Here is a 24,554-nt window from a genome sequence, read left to right as displayed (position 1 = left end):
TTCTCCAAGCGAGATGGCTCCATTTCATACACAAGACACTAAAGTCCATGATATGGAAAGTCCAGCCCGCAAAGGCTTCCCGCAGCTTGGCGGTGGCCTCCATTTATTGCGCTCCTCTGTCCCACCCAGGGGCGGCATGTTCTCCAGCGTCCCACTCTTGCTCCTGTTCCCATTCTCATCCCTTGGCTGCGGGTCAGTCTTGCCTCTTCCGGGCACTCAGTAGCCAGCAGGTTCCCCGCCTTTTCTGGAGTCTGAAGCAGCTGCCCAACCACCTGATGCTCGAACAACCGCCTGAACTACAGCGATGAAGGTGGGCGTGACCTCTGTATGGTGGTGCCGAGTCTTCAGGCCTGCAGTCACCACCTGGGGGGGGGGCGGTGTGTGTGAGAGGACAGGACACGTCTCAGCAGGGCCACAGATGTGGCTGGAGCCATTCCTGTATGGTCATGGGCCTCACAAGCCCACTTAGACCTACTTCGGGTCACATGAGCAGGAAGACTTGGAGGTACCTAAGCTTCCAAGGTCTCCTAGGAATGGCTGTTTGGCTGACATTGAGCAAGGACTCGGGATGATCTATGCTGAGGGCCTGGAGACCCCATACCTTGGCCAGGGGGCATTTGCCACTGTTTGCTTTGTCGTAACTCAGAAGATGCCAGCCTCTAGGATGCTCTCTCATCCCACACCATGATTCTGTCTCCTCAGCTCCCAGCCTACCTGATCAATGTCTTTCTCTACTGTTGTGGTATTAGGCAAAAGCTGGTTGTGCAGCCGGGGCTCCTCCACGGCTCTCTTCACATCGTATCCGAACCACAGGCTGTTGATGATGGCCTGGCGGGAAAGTATAACAAGATGTCAGTATAACCCAGGAGCAAGGGCAGAGAGAGATGGGAGCAGGAAAGGGCAGGCAAAAGGCACATACCAGTGCAACAGATGTGGTAATCTGGGTACCCCCTGAGGCTCCGACCACCATGCGAACCTGGCCGTCCTTATCCACAATGATTGAGGGACACATGGATGAAAGAGGCTGCTTACCTATGATCCATAGGAGGAGACAGGGGTGCTGGTCAGCTGCCTGCCTAGGGTACCAGCCCCCTCCCAACTCATGCCCTGCATCCCAGGATTCCCACCCTGCACCTGGCTTGATGAAGTTGGCTGGTGAGGGGGCTACCCCGAACTGGTTGATGAAGTTGGGCGAGCTGAAGTCATCCATCTCATCATTAAACAGGATGCCACTGACCCGAGACAGGACCTTGGAGCCAAAGCTGAAGATAGGCCAGCTCAGATAACGATATACAACCCAACCATTCCCCACCTGGTCCCCACCTAGCCCAGGCCAAGAGCACTCACTAGGAGCCCCACCCACCCACCCACCCCCAGGTCCCTGCTCTGCCCAACAGCTGCCCAGCCCCTACTAGAGGTTGATGGTACTGGTGGCGGCCACAGCACTGCCATCCTCTGAAACCGCAGACAGGTGAGCGGTGCCTCCATCATCCGGAAGGTAGAATTCGGGCTCATAGTAGGCGGCTGGGTGGGTGGTTTCATCAGTGATGCGGGCTCGGAGCTGGGTGGCGTAGAACTCAGAGCTCATGTTTCGAATCACCTGCCGAGACCCCAGAGCTGGCCTGAGGAGGTTAGGAGGGAGGAGGCGGGAAGGGGATGCAACAGGGCTGTCCCAGCTGGTCTTAGGAAGCCCCAGCCGTGGATCTTACCTCTATGCTAAACCAGGACCTCCCCAGGACCAGGGACAGTACCTTTTAAATCCGGCCTGACACCCTCTTTAACGTCTAGCCTGTGTCTGTCTGTCCCTCAAGCCACTAGACCCTTGCCATGTTCTTACATGATCTGTATGATTGTTTATGGGACTTGTGCCAAGTGATCAGAGCTGAAGAATCAGCAGGGAAGATTCAGGTCTTGATTGGTGTAACATGGAGAGAACACTAGTAGGCAGGGAGAGTACTGGAAATGGGAGGCCAAATGACAGGAATAGAGGAGGAGAAGCAGAAAGCATTCTAGTGGAGAGCCCTGAATGAAACCTGAGGGGTAGGGCTGGTGAGATGACTCAGTGGTTAAGAGCACTGACTGCTCTTCTGGAGGTCCTGAGTTCCAATCCCAGCAACCACATGGTGGCTTATAACCATCTGTAATGAGATCGGATGCTCTCTTCTGGTGTGTCTGAAGACAGCTACAGTGTACTTACATATAATAAATAAATAAGTCTTTAGGAAAAAACAAAACCTCTGATAATGGAGAATGAACAGGATGAAGGAAGAGGCTTGACTTCGGCTTTTTTGCTACAAGCCACACAGGCTTGGGGTAGAGGAGTAAGCAGGATGAGAAAGATTTTCATAGGTTCCATCTGGGGGGGCTCCCAGAAAAGACTGTGGACAACCACGTGACAGATGAAGACGTCACTGTGGGGGGGAGAAAAAGATAGTGGCCTTGAGGTCTTTGGCCTGGAGTTGTCGTTACCTGGGAAAATAAACGCTAAAGAAGGAGCAGATGGAGGGGCAGCTAGGGACTTGCTTGCTTTGGGACACACAGCCACGACACACTGAAAAACTCAGCTTGGGTGCATGGGCTCATGAACACAGGTTCATGTGTGAAGTTCACAGGCAAGACAAAGATGCAAATATGGTATGGGCATAGGACGGCTGCTGAGAACTATGGGTGGGAGAGGATGGGGAGGTAGAGGAAAAGGGGGCACAGCCAGAAAGAAATGGACCCCAGGACCTGTCAGGTTAGGCTAAAGGCCAAGCAGACTGCCCACTTGCAGGAGACTTTCCCTGTCTTCCTAGCCATGCAGTGATTGATCAATCCCTTCCCTGGTCAGCATCTATCTGGAGAGCTGTAGCAGTCTTCCTAGGTTTCCAGACTCTAGGAGTGGAACACTAAGTCCTAGCCCACAGTCAGTTCAAGTCACCCTGCAGCTCTTTCTAGCTCCACTCACTAGCTGATTCTGGGACCCCTGAAGCTACAGGGCCAGCAGACACCCCACCTGCCTGTGAGTCTCTGACTCTAAGGTACTCCCCAGATTCTCAGGTTCCAGAATGGCCCATACCATTCTTGCTCCCCCCAGTGAAATGTACAGACTCTAGGCTGTCTGGACTACTGGTATAGTGGGGCCCATCTTAACTAACGGTGACCTCTCCTTCACCTCCATTTAAGTCATACATTGACAAGATTCCCTTTGCCCTCCCTCACAGTGCACGATACCCTGTTCCCTTTCCACCAAAGCCCTAAAACAGTCCCCGCTGTTCTTTCTGGGCAGTATCAGGTCTTCTCTTTTCTCTCTAGACCCTGCCAAACTCTCCTTGGCATCACATAAGTCCCATGTCCCTCCCCCGGGGGCATGGTCACACATGCTTTTAATTCTAGCACTCAAAAAGAAGAGACAGGAAGAAGGTCTCTGTGAATTCAAGGCCAGCCTGGTCTAAGGAGTGAATTTCAGGTTAGTTGGAGCTACATAGTTAGTGAGACCCTGTCTCAAAAAACAAAAATTGTATGGCTTCAGAGCAGAGTGTGGCTCAGTGTCCTTTATTATATCAGACTAGCAATGCCCAGCGCATGAACTACCCAGTTCGAGCGAAGGCATGTGGCAACCTGGATCTGCTCAATAGAAGCAGAACAAGGCCATCACCATGCTTCGAGAGCACTGGCTTTAGAAACCAATAAAGCAGCAGAGGGGCTTCTGCAGGTTAAGGGAGCAGAGCGGTGTGGTGGTTAATTTGACTGTCTACTTGATTGCACTGAAAGACTCTCAGGTGGTTAGTCAAACCCTCACCTCCGTATGTGTCTGTGCTTTCTGAAAAGACTGGATCTGATGGCTCTGACCTCAATGGTTGGATCCATTGATAAGTTTTGAGATAGGATGAAAGGGTGGGTCTTCGTATGTGTCACGGGCTGGCCTTGACTTGTGCCTCAGCCTCCCAAATGCTCGGGGTGACATGTGTGGCTTGGATTGGAAGCGTCAATGAACTACTGGAAAGTGATGGCCGTCTGGAAGGCGGAGCCTTTATTGGGGATCCTGGATTCGTCACTGGGAATGTGCTTTGGAAAGATGGATCATAGACCTGGTCCCTTCCTGTGTCTTCTGCTTTCTGGTCACCACAGAGTCATCTTTGCTCCACTATACCTTTCTGCCATGATGGTCTATCTATCTGTTTTACTGCAGGCTCAGAAGCTTGTTCCTCTCTGGTTTTGTCATAGCAACCAAATGATCTACCATAAGAGGCCTGGTGGCAAAGGGTAGGATGTGATTTGATTAATGTTAAACCTAAAAGATACGGAGACCCTGGGGTGGGGGCTCCACCTCTGGCAGATAACGAGTCATGTAGCCCTGATATTGGTTTTTCTCACACAATGTGTGTGGCACCCTTGCTTTCAGGAATATACCCTGGACTGTGGCAATGGTTTCTTACTCAGGGAAACAAAGACTGAGATAGTGGTGGGGGTTAAAGAGAAAGGAAAGGCTTGTAGCAAATGCTCACAATCCAATGGGGGTGCCAAGGAAAGCATGCAGGTGTGCACTGATGCTCCAGGCTGGTTTTCCTATGGATTCATTGTTGCAAACTGAAAGAAAGTAAGGGTAGGCTCGGTGGCTCGTGCCTGTAACCTTAGCACTAAGAGGCGGAGGTAACAGGGTTGCCTTGAATTTGGAGCCATTTTGGATACAGAGTGGAGCTTTCTGCCTACTGGGTCTTAATCCCTCTCATACCCCTCATCATTCCCGAGAGATACAACCTGTCCACCCCTTCCTCCCTTCTATACTGAGCACTCCAAAATCCTCCAGGTCAAAGGCCCATGCATGTGCAAAGGATCTGAGATAGGAGCTGGGTTGCAGAGGTGTTGGGTTTGGAGACAGGATAACAAGACACCAATTATCCACTGTTAAGTCTGCTTTCCTCAGTTTCCCCAACACTATGAGCTCCAGCAACCAGAGGTCAGGGTAACGAGTAACATGGTAACGAGCCTGCCCTGAAATCAGACTAGGTTCAGAAAGCACAAATGAAGCCGGTGGGGTGGGTGGTTTTCAGAGCTCACCCAGCACCCCTTTGGCATGTCTCCCACCCACTGTGGGGTATCCCCTTACCTGAGACACATCAACAAACTTTGGGTCACCAAGCATGGTCCTCTTGGCGTAGGCAAACCGAAAGGCCTCCACGATACGGTGATACGTCAGCGCCTTCTGTTCAGGGGTCGCTACGCTCTTCGGAGAGAAGTTGTATCCTGAGTGGTATCCAAGCACATACTGGTAGTAACTGGGGCTCAAGGGGTTAACACAGCTCTTAGCCATGTTCCCCACCCTCTGCCATAGGAAAGGAAATAGGTAACAACCAACAGCAATGGCCATGCAAGAAAGGCATGGTTAAGACTAGGGTATGCCATGGGCTGGAGAGATGGCTCAGTGGTTAAGAGCACTGACTGCTCTTCCAGAGGTCCTGAGTTCAATTCCCAGCAACCACATGATGGTTTACATCTGTAATGAGGTCTGACACCTTCTTCAGGTGTGTCTAAAGGGAGCAATGGTGATGTACTCATATGCATAAAATAAATAAATAAATCTTAAAAAAAAAAAGATGCCGGGCGTGGTGGCGCACGCCTTTAGTCCCAGCACTCGGGAGGCAGAGGCAGGCGGATTTCTGAGTTCGAGGCCAGCCTGGTCTACAAAGTGAGTGCCAGGACAGCCAGGGCTACACAGAGAAACCCTGTCTCGAAAAACCAAAAAAAAAAAAAAAAAAAGACTAGGGCATGCCAACTTGAGAGTCTTAGGGTCTACGGGCTTCTGGAAGATCACTTAGACCAGCCAGAAGCACACTCTGGATAAGACTTCCTGCCTTGAACTCCTTGACTCTTCCTGAACATTCTTCCTCCTCTAGCTACAAAGCATCACCCCCTCAGGAGGCTACAAGCCATGAAGCAGGCTCGATATTCCACTGGGTCTCTGTCCCTGCCCCTCAGCAGGGCTAGAGAGAGACATCTCACCTTTGAGGATGTTCAAGATGAGAATCAGCACGGGCCCGCTGAGTGGGGCACTGGGCACATACAGGGTCGCATCACCGAGGTCGATGCTCATTGGATGCTCAATCAGCTCCGCACGGTAGTTGTTCAGGTCCTCAACCGTCATAATGCCACCTGCCGTGTAACTGCAGGTCAGTGGCTGTGTGATGGTGTTGTGTCATGGTTGGGGGCAGGGTTGTATCACATGGGACTGGGTTTACCATTGGGCACAGTATGGGGTGAAACCGAGAAGTATGGCCAATGGAATGCTGTAGGGTCAGGGCTGTTTAAGGAGTTTGGTCACCACTGAAGAGGACATGTTTGTACCATAGTGAGGAGACGGTCTATACCATCAGAAGGGCCCACAGGGCCATCAAACCGATAGCCCTGACCATCACCGGGACTCCCTAGGCACTAATGGTGCTTACCACCTATGCCAGGCTCAAAGAACAGCCTCCTTCCTGGTCAACCTTTCCTTTCTACGGCACAAGAGTCTTTCCCAAGTGGGATACCTGCCTCCATCTTTCCCTTACCAATCCCCTTCCTCCTCCCCCACTGATGACTGGGTGGATGGGAGAAGTCTCCTAATTCTCTAATCTAAGTAGGATTTACAGCAGTTAAAGTCAATATGCTGGGCTGGAGAAATGGCTCAGCGGTTAAGAGCGCCGACTGCTCTTTCCAGAGGTCCTGAGTTCAATTCCCAGCAACTGCATGGTGGCTCACAGTCATCTGTAATGAGATCTGATGCCCTCTTCTGGTGTGTCTGAGGAGAGCAATGGTGGACTCAAATACATTAAATAAATAAATAAATCTTAAAAAACAAATAAGTCAATGTGCTGATTCTCCTACTTTTCGAAACAGGGCAAGAATGCTGTGATTAAGGCCAAGCCCTCGGGCCTTGTCACCCTGCCAGTGAGTCAAAACTCCCCTCTTCTGCTTAGCCCAAGCTGTCCTCTTTCTCTGCCTGACGGCCATTGCCCTTGCGGCTCATTTCTTGCAGGTCATCCTTCCAGATCTGAAGCCTCTAGTTCTTCTTCAGCCCCAAGGGCTGCCCATACCTCTATTTACACTCGAAAGGATTTCCTGTGCTGCTCAGCCAGGTGTGAGCCAGGAGCTATGAATCCAAGGGAATCCATTCCAACCCTTCCCCACCAAGCATTCCCTGAGGACCCAGAGGTCAGCCAACCTAGGCAGGGAGCACTTCAGAGCCACTCAGGGCTCCTTCTGTGGAGTCCTTCACTCCAGTCCACTCACCAGCCTCCTGGATGTCTTTCACAATCTGGGCTGTGAGGCTCCCATTGTAGAAGGCCTTGGCGCCTTCCTGGGCCAGTATCTGAAATGTGTCAGCCAGCTTCGGCATAGTCACTGTCTCTCCTTCTTGAAGCACCTTCCCTTGGCGGCAGAACACCTCGCTGGGGCAGAGAGGACTTGTGTAAGGCAGCAGGTGTGGGAAGCCAATTACACCTCATACCCACCCCTCACCCTTTTGTCCTCAGGGTGCAGAAGAGAAACACGGGTGGAATCTGTCCATGGGTGGGTTCTGCTCTTGCTTGGGGTTCTCAGTGTCCCATTTTGCTTGGGCCTCATTGTTCACTGGGGCCTCTAAATCAGGCTCTGACTGTGTTTCCAGATGCAGTAAGTGGCAGGCTCTCAAAAGCAGAGTGCAGTGCCACCAGTCCTTCCCAGGATGGGCTACATGGACATGAGGCCACCTACCACAAGGCAGGGGTCTTCTCAATGATGTCCCGTTTTTTGTCCAGGGCTATTGCCAAACCCTTGCCCACAGGGAAGCCGTGGCGAGCCAGCTGGATGCTGGGTTGGAAGAGGCGAGCCCAGGGGAGCCGGCCGTGTCGTTGGTGTGCCAGCTCATAACCGCGGATTTCACCAGGGACAGCCACCGAAAGGCCACCTAGGAACCAGATGAGCAGAGTTTGAGAGAAAAGACAGAGCCGGGCAGTGGTGGTTCATGCCTTTAATCCCAGCACTTGGGAGGCAGAGGCAGGCGGATTTCTGAGTTCAAGGCCAGCCTGGTCTACAAAGTGTATTCCAGGACAGCCAGGGCTACACAAAGAAACCCTGTCTTGAAAAATCAAAAGCAGAGAGAGAGAGAGAGAGAGAGAGAGAGAGAGACGGGGGTCTGGGGTGGGAATGGGGGTGGGATGGAAGGTTAGTTACTGGGTGGTCTGGTCACCAGGGCTATAATCCCTGCTACTGAGAAGCTGGAGCAGGAAGACTTTCAGACTTAAGGGCTGTCTGGGCTACAGAAGGAGCTCAAGAACTGCTGTGGTAGATTAACAAGACCCTACCTAAAAAGGAAAACGGGAAAAGAATTGGTGTGTCGTTACTCTGCGGTCAGGCGCTTGTCTGGGTCTAGCTCCATATTAAAAAAAAAAAAAAAAGCAGCAGCAACATTTCTCCAATCTATCTAATGGCTGGGGCTAGAGTAGCCTGGAAGGGAAGGGATTTGTTTCTAGGGTAGTGCTAGGAATCAAACTCGGGACCTCCTGGGTATTAGCTAAGGGTTTCACCACTGAGCTTCATCCCCATCCCAGGGGATGAACCAAGTTTAAGATCACAGCTGATCTTCGTAGTGTGAGCAAATACTTCTTAGAGGGTGCAGAACGAGGAGCGGGTGGCTGTGTACCTCCATTTGTGAAATCCTGTGTCAGGATTATGGTTGTCCACAAGACTTGGGGAAAACGGGATCCCTCCCGCCTCCCAAATCTCAATCCGAGCTACCTACCCTCAGTCATTCTTGTTCCACACAATTCCTGAACTCCGCCAGACTATACCAAAGCAAGGTCAGCAACAAAGATGAGGCAGCTCTGTGGCAAGAGCCCTGTACTGGCTGCTTTTATGTCAGCTTGACACAGGCTAGAGTCATCAGGGAGGAGGGAGCCCCAACTGAGAAAATGCCTTCCATAAGATCGGGCCATAAGCAAGCCTATAGGGCAGTTTCTTTATTGCCTGATGTGGGCAGGGCCCAGTCCATTGTGGGTGGTGCCATCCCTGGGTTGGTGGTCCTGGGTTCTATATAAGAAAGCAGGCTGGGCAAGCCACGAACAAGCCAGTAAGCAGCACCCCTCCATGACCTCTGCCTCGGCTCCTGCCTCCCGGTTCCTGCCCTCACTGCTGTTAATGATGAACATGCTATATGGAACTGTGAGTGGAATAAATTCTTTCCTCCCCAAACTGCTTTTGCTAATGGTGCCTTATCACGGCAACAGTAATGAAGTCTAAGACAGGCCCTTTCCTCCTGTCTACTGACCTGAGTCCCAAAACTAGCTTTGTTTTCTCTGTGTGCTTCGATTTCCCCATCTGACCTAATACGTCTCACTTTTTCTGGTTCACATCTTTAAGGAGCAAATGGGTTCATTAGAAACGGACTCCTACAATGGATTACCCAGCAAGCCTGAGGTCAGATCCTGACCGCCTTGCCTGCTAGAGAACAGCCATGACGGCCATCTGCTCCAAGTTCAGCCGGCTGCTTTCACAGCCGAAAGCTCGTTCTGTCCTAGCTTTACCATGTACTAGCTGTGGAGTTGTGTAATCTCACCTGGTCAGCATGACCTCCCTGGGTTTTACCAACCCACCTGTAGGACAGGGGCAAACATGACATCTTTTCTCCAGCCCCAGGAAACCAGGGAGGGTCCAAGAGCCTCATCAGCAATAACCACTCACTTGGGCAAGGGGACAGTCCCAGAGACCCTTGGGAAGTGTTACACTAAGGAAGTCATCTCTCAGCACTCAGAAACCCCCAAGAATACCAAAATGCATGCATGCCCACATCCCGTTTATGAAGCACACTCCTGTGTATTTAATTGTTGGTGATGACCTGCAGTAGTTAATCCCTAGTTAAGGCTATATAAGTAACTGGCAGCCCACTGAACTGTTAAGGAAATGTTGACAAGGAAGGAGGACTGCGTGTGTTCAGTATAGAAGCAAAATAGGCTTTTAAAAAGATTTGCTTGGGCTAGAGAGATGGCTCAGTGGTTAAGAGCACTGACTGCTTGCTCTTCCAGAGGTCCTGAGTTCAATTAACAGCAACCACATGGTGGCTCACAACCATCTGTAATGGGATCTGGCGCCCTCTTCTGGTGAGTCTGAAGACAGCTACAGTCTACTCGTATAGAAAGATTATTTTCTCCATGTGCACACACAGGTGCCTCAATGCAGGGCTGAGAAGAAATAAAAGAACCGACCCCTCCTTTCACGATGGCGATTTAACCATCTGTTATGGAAGGGTGTCCTGGGTACCCGAGCTGTCCCCAGGCCTCAGACAGGTACACGTTCCCGGAATGCTGCCCACATGATGGCTTACCTTCTTCAGAGTCCTTGGAGTTGTTGAACATGGTGGTATTGGCCAACCTGGGAGCTACCTCACGGGCATTGATAACCTCAACCTTTCCTATAAAAAGGAAACATGTTGGCAGGCCAGGTTACCCCCAACCTCTCCTATCAAGGGAGCCCAGGAGACACCCAACTCACTCTGATGGGTGAGGGATAGCCTGAGCCACTCACCCACCCGACCATGCACACTCACCTGTGGTGCTGTTGTAGATGGTGAAGAACAGGCCGCCCCCGATGCCCATACTGTGGGCATTCATGAGCCCCATACACAGCAGGCTTGCGATGGCTGCATCCACCACGGAACCACCTTCCTGTAGGATATCCCTACAAGCAGCCCAAAGGAAGGCAAGAACCTGAGGACTCCCAGGACGACCTTGCCCCGCACCCTGCCACCCTGCCCAAAAGAAGACAGAAGCGAGCCCCTACACCAGGTGTTTCTGCTTTGAGCAGAACCTCATGCTGCATCAGGCTTACTGTGTAGCCCAAGCTGGCTTCAAACCTCAGCCTCCTGAGGGTTGAGATGAGAGCTAGGGAGCTTCCATGCTCAGCTGGGCCAGGTTTTTGTTTCCTGGCTCGTTTACCTGTTTAGTTTATTGAGCTGGGGTCTTATCCTGAGGGTTGAGGTTACAGGTGACATTTTTGGGGTTTCTTTTTGTTTATTAAGTTGTGTGTATGTGTGTGTGTGTGTAAGTGCGGGTACCCATGGGGGTCAGAGAAGAGCATCAGGTCCCCTTTGACAGGAGTTTCAGGCAGTTATGAGCTGCCTGACATGGGTGTGGGGAACTGGACTTGGGTTCTTTGAAAGAGCAACACACAGTCTGAATCATTGAGCCATCTCTCTAGCTCTGAAGGTTTTCCCTTCTCTCTCTCTCTCTCTCTCTCTCTCTCTCTCTCTCTCTGTCTGTCTGTCTGTCTCTCTCTCTGTCTGTCTGTCTCTCTCTCTTTTGAGATAGGTTTTCACTACATAGCTCTGGAACTTACTATGTAGACCAGAATGGCCTCAGCATTGGGATTAAAGGCCTGTGCCCCTATGCCTTGCAAAGTTTTTGTTTCTTAAAGATATTTATTTTTTTCTTTTCCAAGCAAACAAATATACACGATTTCATTTTAAAAAAGGGGAGGGCTACTTTTTATTCATAGCATGGTTTTTCTGATTATGTCTCTCAATGGAAACTGACGTTTACAATATAATGAGATATCATTCTAACGTGGGCAGAGGCTGCAGAGTGGTTGCCTGGCTAAGAATACTGGCTGCTCTTCCAGAAGCCCTTGGTTCAATTCCCAGCAACCAGCACATTACAGCTCACAGCTGTCTGTAATCTAGTTCCAGAGGATCCAATGCCCTCTTCTGACCTCTGAGGGCACCAGGCATGCAGGTGGTGCATAAACATACCCACAGGCAAAACAAACACATACTCTTTTTAAATAAATAGAAAAAAAAAAAACCCACACCATCTAAAATGAAAATCAGACAGCAGCATTTTTCGGAGAGACATGCTGAAAAGAGGGACTCTCAGATCACCGTCCCTTTTCCCTAGACAGAGGCTAGCAAGAGATTCCAGGGAAAGGACAGGCAGCTCACTGGACACGATTTACGTCCACTTTACAGATGGGAACCTGAGTTATGCCCAAGCTCACTGGTCTTCCAGGGTGCCTTGCCCTAGCAGACCCACGTACCGTCCAATCTCTGAGCAGCGCTTGGCGTCGGTGGCCACCGCCGCCCTGGAGTACACGTGGTCGGGCTTCCCAGAGGTGTAGGGCAACCAGATACAGAGGCCGATGATGACAAATACCAGAACCACAGCCACCAGGCCCAGCACCAGAAACCGATTCTTCATGGCTCTGCTGCCCAGTGAGAAAGAGTAGAGTAAGACCCAGGCTCGAGAACTCCAGACCATCCCGCGCCCCTAACTGGGCACAGTCTAAAGTCAAGCCTCAGGGACACAGTCCTAGGCCTCCTCTCAGCTCCTGTCCAGCCCCCAGACCTTTGGCCAGGCCATTCCTTCTACCAAAAGCTCTGGATCCTACCTCCATTATTACAAATCCCCATTTATCTTCAGGGCTTATCTCCGTGTGGACTTCATTCCTAGCAGACCCTCCCAAGGAGACCCTTCAGACTCCACATGCCCTGGGTACCTGCTTACAGAAGAAGCCAAGCCACCACTGTCCTACTCCGGGGACGCTAGGCTTCACACTTTCCTTCTGGGTGCCTGACTCTAGCAGAGAGCCTGGCTCTATCTTTGGACTCCTGGAATAGCTTGGGGTTGGGCATCTATCATGCTCTTCTTCCAAGGAGACACCCAATGACTACCTGCATGGGTCAAGACTTACCTTCCAGTAGGAGCCCCCAAACCTTTCTTGGGGAGGTGGCTTTTGAAAAACAGCTGTATGGATGGGCAGGAACTCTCTCCACACTCTGCAGAGACCAATCTTCCCTGAACTGCTAGAGCAGCCTACCTCCTGGCACTCCTGAAAAATCACAAAGTCAAACGTGTGTAGGGCAGGCTCAGAACTTTTCTGGAGAGCCTGATGTGCGGAGCTTCCTCTGGCTCTCGCTGACTTCCTGTCTCCCATTGAACTCTTGAGCCTCAGAAGCTGCCAGCGGCTTCCATGTATGCATGACTTCTCCCAAGAGCTGCCGGGGAAGGGGTCACAGAACTGGGCATTCATGCGTAAACCCAGGATTTGGTAGTAATAGCAGCATGTGAACCATATAAAAGGGTTCAAGGGTCCAGGCCCTTCCTGAGACTGGTTGGTATGCACCTGTGGTGGGACTTTGCCACTTGCCTGCTGGGGTGTTTTTTAATAACTTGGATGTGTGAAATGCTATAACTGAGCACGGAAGCTAACACCTGTAACCCTTGCACTCGGAGAGCTGAAGCAGAATTGTTGTGGATTTGAGCTCAGCATAACCTACCTAGTAAGCTCTGGGTTAGCCTGTGCTACAGTGTGAGATCCTATCTAAAAAAAAAAGGGGGGGGGATGGGCTGGAGAGATGGCTCAGCAGTTAAGAGCACTGGCTGCTCTTCCAGAGGACCCGAGTTCCATTCCCAGCAACCACATGGCTGTTCACATCAACTCTCTAGTTCCAGGAGATCTGATGCTCTCCTTTGGCCTCTGTGGGCACCAGGCATGCAGATGATACACACGCAAACATTCAAGGAAAACACATTAGAAAAACACGCATGCTCATTGCTGACATTCCTCTCCCTTGGATCAGAGGGTAGGGTTGGTGGGTGGTGTAACAGGGTTTGGTGTTTGTCTCATCGTACGTGGGAAAGCAGATTTGCAACTCTTGAGGCAGAGGAGGGAACCAAACCCCAGGGCAGAGGGGACACCACCCTGTCTCAAATCTAGGCATGACTCTGACCTGAAGACAGAGACTCACTCCTTCCTTCCTCTGGTCAGTTTGGTGTCCCAGGAGGAAGCTGCTGGGCTCCTCCTATCCATTATGGCACCCAGGCCCTGTCCTTGTTGTCCAAGGGACAGTTCATACCCTTCTTTAGACCTGATACGGGTACCCAGGTCCCTGGGGAGGACCTAGGTCAGGGTCTGGGACTTCTGGTGAGAAAGTCACACTGAGGGTTTCGAGGGGGTCTGAGTGGCCAGGGCAGTCCCACATGTGGCATCATTCATCCTTGATACGGAACACTCCCATCTATGCAGGAGGTAGGAATGGGTGTGGTCACTGCTCTGGCCCAGTTGGGGCATCTTGGGCTTCATTTCTTTTAGGTTTGGAGGTGTAAACTTAAAGTGGTCCCAGGGTCTCAGCACGCTGAGGTGTACCATCCGTGACACCCGCGGTGCACAATTTTACCTTTCCTTAGCCAGCCATTCTGTATCCACCCAACAGCCCACAAAGGCACCAGGCAGGGTTCCTCCTTCTAAAAAGCCTGGGAAATGGGCAGCCCTGACCCCTGTCCCTTCCTCCCAGGACAGGGAGGGCTGGTCCAGCCTCCTTTGAGCAGATGTTTCCATCCAAACGGAAGACACTCGGCTGGAAGCCTGGGCTTCGATTTCCCACCCCTCCACCCCCAAGTTCTCTCAAAGATTCACTAAAAGAATGTGCAGAGCCAGAAGCCTGGCTACACCCATGTCGGTGTTGGGAGGGAAACCGAGGCATTGGTCCTCAAGTCCAGACCCCTCCCTTTCTGTAACTCTGGTGGGTTTCCCAGAGGCCCTACAGGCAGTGGGGACCCAGGAAAGAGACCCCTCTTCCTCAGAGGACGGTTCTGGAATGAGAAGGAGGAGGAGAATAGGTCCACCAAGAAAGTCCTGGTCACAGAGCTGGTTGTCCCCAAGAAGCAGCCAGAGCCATACCTGTCACCCTTACAGACTGGACCAGTGCCCCCACCCCAACTTGGGATCAGGATCTGGGGTTGAGCAGCTCCTCAGGGCAGAGGTAGGAAAGGGGTATAGGACCCACATGCTTACCTAATCCGAGAGGTGGGCAAGAGGTCAGCTAAGAGGTGCCCAGCATCCCAGAAGGGCATCTGAAGGCTTCTGAGTGGGGTGTGGGGTAGGGAGTCCTCTGTAAGAGGTTCAGCTAGGCTGGGGGGATGGTCAACCCTGACGTCACAGCCCGCAAGGAGGCGCAGCAGCGTCAGGCTTGTGACCAGGTGACTACAGTTCATGCAGCCCCAGGAGGGCTCTGGGCGGGGGAGGTGGGAGGTACTAAGAGCCTGGGAAAGGAGCTCCCCCACTTTCCAGATTTGGTTCCCTCCAAGGGGCAGAGGCCACCGGTGAACCCTTCCAGACAGCCCCTGCTAAGTCCCTCTGTGAATTTAGAGACAGACATGATGTCCTCAAAAATGTTCCTGAGGCAATAAAGTAGGGGTAGCCCCAGGCACCAGACCATAGCTCAGATCTAAGAGGTCAATGACAGCCGTGTGTTCCTGGAACAGGGCCTGGGGCCTCAGCTTCCAGACCGGTTCAACCACCATTCAAGGAACATTAGCCCACAGACTCAGACAGTGACAGGGAGCAGCCTAGAAAGACAAGGCCCAGAGAAGGCCATCCTGACACAAAGTCATATGATCCAGCAGGGCCATCCTGCCACATGGTTCCTGCCCCAAATTAAATGGATGCAGCTGTGGGTCTGCGTCAAGGGGCATCCAGTTCCCTCCTGGTCCTCACTGACCAAGGTGATCAATTCCCCAACTCCAGCACACAGTGTGGCAGCTCCCTGAACTCAGCAGTGCTTAACCTCATATACCAGAGATGCGGGGTGCTGCCATGACCTCATATACCAGAGATGCGGGGTGCTGCCATGCTTCTGAACACTCCCCTGCACACAACACACACACACACACAGCACACACACACACTCAGCACACACACAGCACATACACATACTGCACACATGCACGTACACCATATACATACATACTGCACACATGCACATACACCACACACAAATATACTGCACACATGCACATACATCATACACATACATACTGCACACATGTACATATACCATACTGCACACATGCACATACACCATACACACACATACTGCTCACATGCACATATACCATACACATACATACTGCACACATGTACATATACCATACACATACATACTGCACACATGTACATATACCATACACACACATACTGTACACATGCACATACTCCATACACACATATACTGTGCACATGCACATACAACATACACACACATGTGCACATGCACAAACACACACACAATTGCACATACACCCCAAGCTGAATCTAGGCTGAGCAAAGTAGGTTCCCAAGATGCTGTAGAGAAGGGTGGTATACAAGACAGCCAGACCAAAGTGTTTCTGCTAATCCTTCAACAGATCCACAGAGCTGTGGGCTGCTAGGAAGTCCCAGGGCTATGGGAGTCAAACTGGGCACAATGAAAACACAGCCACCAGTGAGAAATGAAACTTAAGGCTAGGTGTGGTGGTGTAAGCCTTTATCCTCAGCACTAGGGAGCAGAGGCAGGCTGTTCTTCGTGAGTTCAAGGTCAGCCAGTGCTACATAGTGAGATGGTGTCTCAGAAAGAAAGAAAAAAAGAAAGAGAGAGAGAGAGAGAGAAGAAAGAAAGAAAGAAAGAAAGAAAGAAAGAAAGAAAACAAAACAAAAGAAAAGAAACTGAAGTTTAGACAAAAGCAAACTGTCCAAGATGAGTTGTGCCAGGGAGGTCGGCAGAGCACATGTGGGTCAGGGCATCCCACCCCAGTCCATATGCTGGTAAGAACACCTGGGTATGAGAACACAGATCTCTTTGGCCTCTCAGACCTGTCTGTATCCTGACAGGACACTTACTTCACCCAGGCCTGAAGTTGGAATCTGCCTTATTTGCTGAACTGGTACAGACTGCAGAGGATCAGAAAACATACCTACAATCCCCTCACAAACACACATATACCCCTTACACACACACACACACACACACACACCAATACCCCTTACACACACATACACCTATACATCCTTACACATATAACCCTTACACACACACCTATAACCCTTACACACACACCTAGACTCCTTACACACACCTATACTCCTTACACACATACCCATAATGCTCACAAATACACACCTATAACCTTACACAGATCTATAGACCCTTTTTACCCTTCCTTCCAAGTGAAAGTGCTTTTTGGTGAAAAGCACTGTTTGCCGGGAGCCTGATAGAAGAGATAAAGTGTCTAGGCTCAAAGACCTGGAGGTGACAGAGCCTCCAGGAGCTGGGTAATGACTCACCACAAAGGTCTCTGCCCCACCCCCACCCCAAGCCCAGAGAGGGGCAGGCATGGCTGGAGGGCACAGTGCCTCCTGATCGGCTGACCATCACTCCTGCCAGGGTGGTCATATCCTCTTGGATCTCGGGCTGCTTCACTCTTGATCTCAAATCTACTTCCTGAGAACCAGGCTTCTCTGAGCAGTCCGTGACTCCACTCTGAGCCCCTAACACCCGCCTTACAACCTGGGTCACACACACACACACACACACACACACACACACAGAGAGAGAGAGAAAGAGAGAGAGAGAGAGAGAGAGAGAGAGAGAGAGAGAGAGAGAGAGAGAGAGAGAGAGAGAGAGAGAGAGAGAAGCCTGGACAGGCTTCCTTAAGCCCAACTGCTTGGTACGAAATAGGGCTCTGCCTACCTGTGTGAACCCAGGGGGACCAGGGCACAGGAGCCTGCCGCCCTGCCCCGTTATCCTGGAGTGTGGTGCACTCCTGTTGCGCAGGTGGCTACACAGAGACTCTGGAATGGCATGGAACAGAACTGAGGAACAGAACCAGGTCTCCACACATTCTTAGGGGCCCCCAAGTCTATTTGCCCCCACCTACGATGTCCAGCAGCTCAGAGACGGTGAGGAGGGCTTTTGGGGTCATTCAGCAGCTGGGGCACAGCCAGACACGTGCTGCTGCGTTCCCTCTCAGCTCCACACTTGCGGAAGACTAAGTCCCCATCCCCAGCAGAGACCCAGCTCCTCCCTTCCCTCCCCTAGCTGGCTTGGGATGGGAGGAGGCTTTAAAGGTACAGAAACTACTCAGGTAGCATTGGTAACCTGGAACAGCATGGGATAACTCAGAGCCGCAGGCAGTTCCCGAGAAGAAACCCGAGCCAGGACAGTCTAAGCGGAGCTTAAAGAAGCTGTATATCAAAGAGGAGGGATGATTTAGGCTCAAATAGGGGTCCTATGGAGCCAGAGTGCAGCCACATGCCTTGCCTTAGTAGAGGTGATGGCTGAAAGCTTCAGAGGTCCTACAAGATCCAAGGACTCTGTTCCCCTGAGTGATTGTCAGATCGAGGCTGGCCCTCGAGACTATCTGGGCCACAGAGTGGGGAGGGGCTGCTACTCCAAGTATTTCGGTTAACTGGACTGAAGGAAGTCTCACGCGACCTAAAAAGTCTTCCCTAATTCCTCAACTTTCTAGATAAGGGCAGTCTGGCAGTCTGTGTGTGCTCTGTGTGTGTGTGTGTGCCCCTTGGCAGGGGAAGTGGGGGCACTTCTGTCTAAGTGCTCTAAACTTCTCATTGAATGAGATAGGGTCAGTTTCTAACAAAGGGGGCTATCCAAAGCTTCTAGGCCTCAAGATCTTCATAGCCTATTGCCCGTCAGACTACCCCCTCCATATGCTTCATCTACCTCCATTTCCTCTGAACTCTTTCCCAAGAAGCCTACAACATGGTTGGAAATAACTTAGGCTTACACAAAGGCCCAGTGGGTAAGGTGCTTCTGCTGAGCTTGACAAAGGGAGAGCTTGATTAAACAAACCACCCAATGGAAGAAGAGCGGAGACCCCTGAAAGTTGTTCTTTGATCTGCACATGCACTCTGTAGCACATGCATGTAAGTGTGTGTGTGTGCACACGCACATGTGCACACACGCTTGCTCTCTCTCTCTCTCTCTCTCTCTCTCTCTCTCTCACACACACACACACACACACATACACAAGAAATAAATGTTGGAGCTGAAGATATGGCTCAGCAGTTAAGAGCGTTGACTACCTTTTCTTCTGACAACCCGGGTTCGACTCCCAGCATCGACAATCTATAAAGTCCAGTCCCAGGAGAATCTGACTTCTTTGCCCATATGTGCTGCACAGCCATACCAAAAATACACACACATATAAAATAATAAAAATAAAGCTTAAACATGTGAATTGTTATTTATGTGTACATGTGTATGTCTGTGGACGAGAAGGTCAGTGGGGCGTCAGGTACTCTGAAGCTGGGGTCACTGGCAGCTGTGAGCTGCCTGTTGTAGGTGCTGGGAATTGAATTTGAATCCTTTGCAAGAACAGTATGCACTGAGACATCTCTGCAGTGCCAAAATAAGAAAATAGAACAGGGGCTGGAGAGATGGTTCAGTAGTTAAGAGCACTGACTGCTCTTCCAGAGGTCCTAAGTTCAAATCCCAGCAACCACGTGGTGGCTCACAACCATCTGTAATGAGATCTGACGCCCTCTTCTGGTGTGTGTCTGAAGACAGCTACAGTGTACTTAAAATAAATAAATCTTTTTTTAAAAAGAAAGGTTTAACACGAACAAATAAACAAAACAAAAATCCCAGGGACTGGAGAGATGGTGTCATGGTTAAGACACTGGCTACTCAGATGACTCAGCGATCAAGAGTATGGACTGCTCTTAATTCCCAGCAACCACATGGTGGCTCACAATCATCTGTAATGAGATCTGATGCCCTCTTCGGGCATGCAGGTGTACATGCAGATAGAGCACTCATATACATTATACAAAATAAATCTTAAAAAAAAAAAAAAAAAGAAGAGGGCTGGAGGTTAAGAGCACTGACTGCTCTTCCGAAGGTCCTGAGTTCAAATCCCAGCAACCACATGGTGGCTCACAACCATCTGTAACAAGATCTGATGCCCTCTTCTGGAGTGTCTGAAGACATCTACAATGTATTTACATTTAATAAAAAAAAAATCTTTAAGAGAGAGAGAGAGAGAGACTGGCTACATTGGCTGCTCCTCCAGAGGACCCAAGTTCGAGTCCCATCACTCGCAAGGTGGCCCACAACTGTCTGTAACTCCAGTTTCAGGAGATCTGATGCTCTATTCTGTCTGTTCTCCAGGGGCACCAGGCACACAAGCAGGCCACCGGCACACATACAAGCAGAAACACCACACACAGAAAATAAAAAACACACAGTGCTTTTGGCGGGTGGGGAGGCCAGGGCCTAGAGAGGGAGCAGATGTTATGATGGGAGCCAGAGGAAAGGGTCAGAACTAGAGCTGAGACCAAACTGAGGTAGGAAGAAACCTGTAAGCTTAGAGGCTGGAGCTGGAGACTTCCTGAAGAGGCAGCTTCGGATAAGTCATAGGTGGTGTGGAAGAGGCCTCTTGACTTCCCTTGGCCTCACCCTTGAACTCTTAAGGTGTTGGGGCTGGAAAAGCCTACGTGCCTAGACCTTGAAAGTTCAGCCAGTCTGGACTTTGAGAACCCTGCGAGGCTGGTGAATATATCACCATGCTGGGTAACCCATTAACCCCGGCTTGCTCATTAAGACCCTTGCGGGTGTCTCTTTGCTCCTTGGTTTGCTCTGGGGAACTGGGCAGAGGGCAGCTGTGAGAAGGGGTGTTGGTGTGGACACTGGCCCAGCGGGGGCTCTCTGTGTGTTTAATTTCTGCAGGAGCTTTTGCTGGACAGTGTGGCCTAGGGCAGGGGGGGGGGGCACACCACCTGCGCCTTTCATCTTCAGGTCACTCCTTTTTTAGGAGTCCATGCCCTGGGGGGACCTTGGCCAGGCAGGAGACTTAGGAACACATTCAGGGGGTGGCTTGGGGAATTACTCCAGCTCCCCTGCAGAGAAGTGGGTTCACAGTGATCCCCAAGGCACTTCCTGTTTCAAAGGGCTTATCTCCCCACACCCCATCTTAGAAAACATCTTAGTCCTAGTAAAGCCAGACTTGAGCTGTCAGTACCGGAAACCAAATGCTGGAGGGTTACAGCTTAGTGGGCTGGGGAGGGGCTCAGCCAACCACTTCCTGAAACTCTCTTCCTACAGTCCAACCACACCCCATGGTAGCACTGACTTCACCTGAATGTCAGGAAGCTCTGGGCAGGGCTTGAACCCCTTACCCCAGTGGGTAAGGGTCACAGCTGAGGTCGATAGTCTAAGCCTCAGAAGTCAGTTCGAGTAATTGAGATGGGTGGGTCCTTCCCTCCCCACACTCCGGTTCTCTTGGGACAGGATCTCCCTCCCCACCCTGGAAGCCAGCAACCCTGAGACTCCCCTGGTAAACTGGTGGGATGAAACTGACTTCAAATCCAAACGTCACAACAGCTTAATGAACGTGAGGATCACAGAATCTCAACCTTCCCTCTGATTCTCCAACACCCTAGGAAAGTTCGCCCTTGGGGGAAGTTCTTCATCTCTAAAAGCAGCTGGCAAGTTCTCCCCCAGCGTCGAGCCCCAGCTTGTGACGCCTTCTACAGGCTGAGAGAGTCGGCTCATTTTGGATGGGTCTGGTCTCAGACCTTCTAATCATCCCAGGCCACAGATCACAGATGCAGGGGACACCCATGCCCTGTGACTACCTGCATAGAGTGCTTGACCACACATAGACCACAATGACCAGATAGAAGAATCCGGAAATGGGCCCCTGTTACCCAATGGTGTTGAGGAAGTACACTCTGAATGACCACACCACAGCAAGGTCAGATTTTCTGTCTTCTGCCCCCCCCGCCCCCCCCAAGCCTGGCTTTTTGGTGCTGCCCATTCACCCCATCCCAGCACTCGCCTTTGGTGTGAGTGGAGCCTGTACTTAGCCAAGCGCGTGGGCCTCCAGGATGGTCAGCTTGTTAATTCCTGGGAGCATTCAGCATCTGGTGGATGAAGTCCAACTCCAGAATTCATCAGCAGAATCACAGAGATGTGCACCCCACAGCTCCCGGTTTCATGCCTGACCTCCCTGAGAGCTGGGGACCTGGGACACCTTCCCTGTCTGGCCTTGGTTTCCTCTCCAGAGAGGATCAAGGGAGCTCGAGGACTGGATGAGACAGACAGACAGACTTCAGAAGGCTCCAGAGCTCTTCAAAGCCTCAGTGTTAGCCTGGCTCTGACTCCCAGCTCTGCAGTCACTTCTGCCCCGCTTCCCCCCCCCCCCCCCGCTCAGGTGGCATTTATTGTATCACCTGGTAATTATCTGTGCTGTCTGGAATCTCCAGGGGGCTGGGAGGAAAGCCCTGTCTTACCCACGTCCTGGTCTCCTCACTCCCCGCCCCTACCATCACATGCCACAGTCTGCAGGAAAGCCAACTAACTCACTTGTGTCTCACAGCCTCCTGGACCACAAGGCAAGCAAGCACACCTGTCCACCCACAACCTCCCTGCGACTTAATTGGTACCTAAACCACCCAACAATTTCCCTACACTCCGTCCTCAGCTTACCCAGAGCTCCCTTACTCTTTACATCTTAGATGCTGAGCTATATCACATTTCGCATAGAGTCCAAGTCTGAGCCACCGGCTGTGTCAGATGCCCAAGGTCAACAAGTCCTAACCTGAGCTAAGCAGCTACCTTCCTCAAACCTCTACCAGCCACAGAAGCCAGAGTCCAGCCCCTCAGAAGCCACCCCCCTGCCTCTTCACTGGTCCCTTCCAATGGGTGTTATCTGTGACCTCCTCCAAGCCACACCTAGTACCCTCCCCCACCACTCCTATCACCTGGTGACGCTCGTTCACCAGTGGTTTGCAAGGCTGCTGTTACCTTAATGGAACATTTTCCTCTCCCACTGGAAAACCCTTTAAAGGCCCCCTTTGCCCTGCAGAGAAATTCTTGCCTTGCTGGTGCCTGCCCCTGCCCTTTCTCTGCCCTCAATGCTCCTGCCAGGACATTTTACAGGCTAAAGTCGTCTTCCTTCAGACTCCGCTAACTTATGACACCTCCCTAAATCTTTCTTGGCTCCCAATTCTAAGGAAGTCTAGGCTGCATGCACAGTGCCCAGTCCTGAATGGACTGATGCTGAGGAGTGAATGGTTAGGCTCATTATAAAGTAAGAAAGAGGGGCTAGGTGTGGCCCAAAGGTAAAACGATCACCAAGCATGTCAAAGATCTTGGACTCAAATATCAGCACTGATAGGAGAAGAAAAATGTCACAGAAGATTAATCATGTTAAAGAATAAAGGCGCACTTACGCAACACTGCGCTATGCCAGTCTCTAATCCTATAATGCCTTTGCCATTTTACAGACCAGGAAACCGAGGGTTTCAGAGGCTTCTGTGGTGTCTTTTTTTTTTTTTTTTTTTTTTTAATGTTTGTTTGTTTTTTCCCCTTCCACCTAGTTCATGCCCACTAGGGAGAGCTCAGAGTGTGACCTTATTTAGAAACAGAGTCTTCACAAGGTAATTAGTTCGGATGAGATCATACTGGATTAGGGTAGGCCTTAAATGCAGTAATTAGTGGTCTTACAAGATGGCCGTTTGGGCAGTCGCACAGGGAAGACAGCCATGTGGAGTAGGAAGCTGAGGTCAGCGCGACACAAGTACAAGCCAAACAGCCTCAAGGATTGCCAGGAACCTCAGAAGGAGGGGAGGCAAGGAAGGATACGGCCCCATAGTCCTGGGGGCAATGGGGGAGAGGTGGGGAGCACGGCTTTGCTTACATTAGATTCCAGACTCCCAATAACCAGAATTTGCTGTTTTAAGCCATTGAACTTGGGGTGCCAGGTTGAAACCATCACAAGACCCTACTTTGTCTATGGCTACACACTCGGCCAAGAGCAACCCAGGGAGCGGAAAGCCTCTTGCCACTTTTCCTTCTGGGAAAACTCCGTCTGAAGGCAGAAGACCCATTCCCGACAGAGTAAGCTCAGGGAAACCGTCTCCACGGAGGATCTATCTGCCTCCTTCCTCCCAGAGAAGGTTTCAAAACCATTCGGTGGCTGGGTGTGGTGGGTCAAATCTGTAATCTCTTGGCACTTTGGAAGTAGATCGAGGAAGATCAGGAGCTCAAGGTCATTACCAGCTAAGTAACTGAGACCAGCCTAGGCTATGTGAGACTATCCCAAACAAACAAACAAACAAACAAACAAGGAACAACAGACAACAGAGACTGAGTCCTCATTGAGATTACCAGGAAGCTGGAGATGACCTGATTACAGATGACCTAGCCGAATTAACATCCTTGAGTTGGTTTTTGAGTTTGGGCTTTCTGATTGGGTGAAAGAGACCAATGGCAGAGCTGGTTCAGTTCCATACCCTTCTGTATGTAGCCTTCCACCATACTTGCCGGTTACTCATATCTTGGCTTCCTCTCCACTCCTGATGGGTTACCTCACGAGTAGCGAAGGTCTCAGAACAGCTGGGCTATAACTGCTGCCCATAACTTATCCACAAACAGTTCCCACGTGGGGCCTTATATGTCCCCACCAAGACCTGGAGTCTGAGGATATCCTTCCTCTCATACTCCCTGCCTCCCATGTATATAATATTCTGCTTACATGCATGCAGAAGAGGGCATCAGATCCCAATACAGAGGGTTATGAGCCACCATGTGGTTGCTGGGGATTGAACTCAGGACCTCAGGAAGAATAGTCAGTGCTCTTAACCACTGAGCCATCTCTAGTTCCCTGCCTCCCATTTTTTTATACCCCATGGGTTTAGCTAAGGGTGACAAGGCTGCCATGAGGAACCCAGATCAACCCTCTATGCCCAACATCATCCCCAGAGATTGAGACGACAGCATCAGATCT

General features: G+C 51.0%; 1 protein-coding gene across 9 annotated transcripts; it reads right to left on the bottom strand.

Moving 5' to 3' along the window:
- Positions 1-31: 31 nt before the first annotated feature.
- On the bottom strand, positions 32-21,698 carry Ggt1 (gamma-glutamyltransferase 1). 9 transcript variants are annotated; one of them, XM_029482917.2, is made up of 15 exons: positions 17,682-17,784; positions 17,495-17,595; positions 12,679-12,816; positions 12,025-12,192; positions 10,541-10,671; positions 10,319-10,405; positions 7,714-7,906; positions 7,252-7,409; positions 5,983-6,132; positions 5,090-5,226; positions 1,413-1,600; positions 1,135-1,262; positions 920-1,032; positions 715-828; positions 34-363 (listed from the first exon to the last, which is right to left on the bottom strand). In XM_029482917.2, exons 4-15 carry the CDS (start codon positions 12,183-12,185, stop codon positions 217-219), a joined length of 1,707 nt encoding a protein of 568 aa, XP_029338777.1. In that variant the 5' UTR covers positions 12,186-12,192; positions 12,679-12,816; positions 17,495-17,595; positions 17,682-17,784; the 3' UTR covers positions 34-216. The 9 variants fall into 9 exon arrangements, with proteins under 9 accessions (XP_021030599.1, XP_029338777.1, XP_029338778.1 ...); XM_029482918.2 differs by having other exon boundaries at positions 17,678-17,778; XM_021174940.3 differs by having other exon boundaries at positions 32-363; positions 12,025-12,189; positions 17,495-17,787.
- Between the last annotated feature and the right edge of the window lie 2,856 nt (positions 21,699-24,554).

Source organism: Mus caroli, unplaced genomic scaffold (assembly GCF_978045245.1).
Source record: "Mus caroli unplaced genomic scaffold, Mus_caroli_1 scaffold_9, whole genome shotgun sequence".
Lineage (NCBI taxonomy): Eukaryota > Metazoa > Chordata > Mammalia > Rodentia > Muridae > Mus > Mus caroli.
This window is presented reverse-complemented; position numbering and strand designations above follow the sequence as displayed.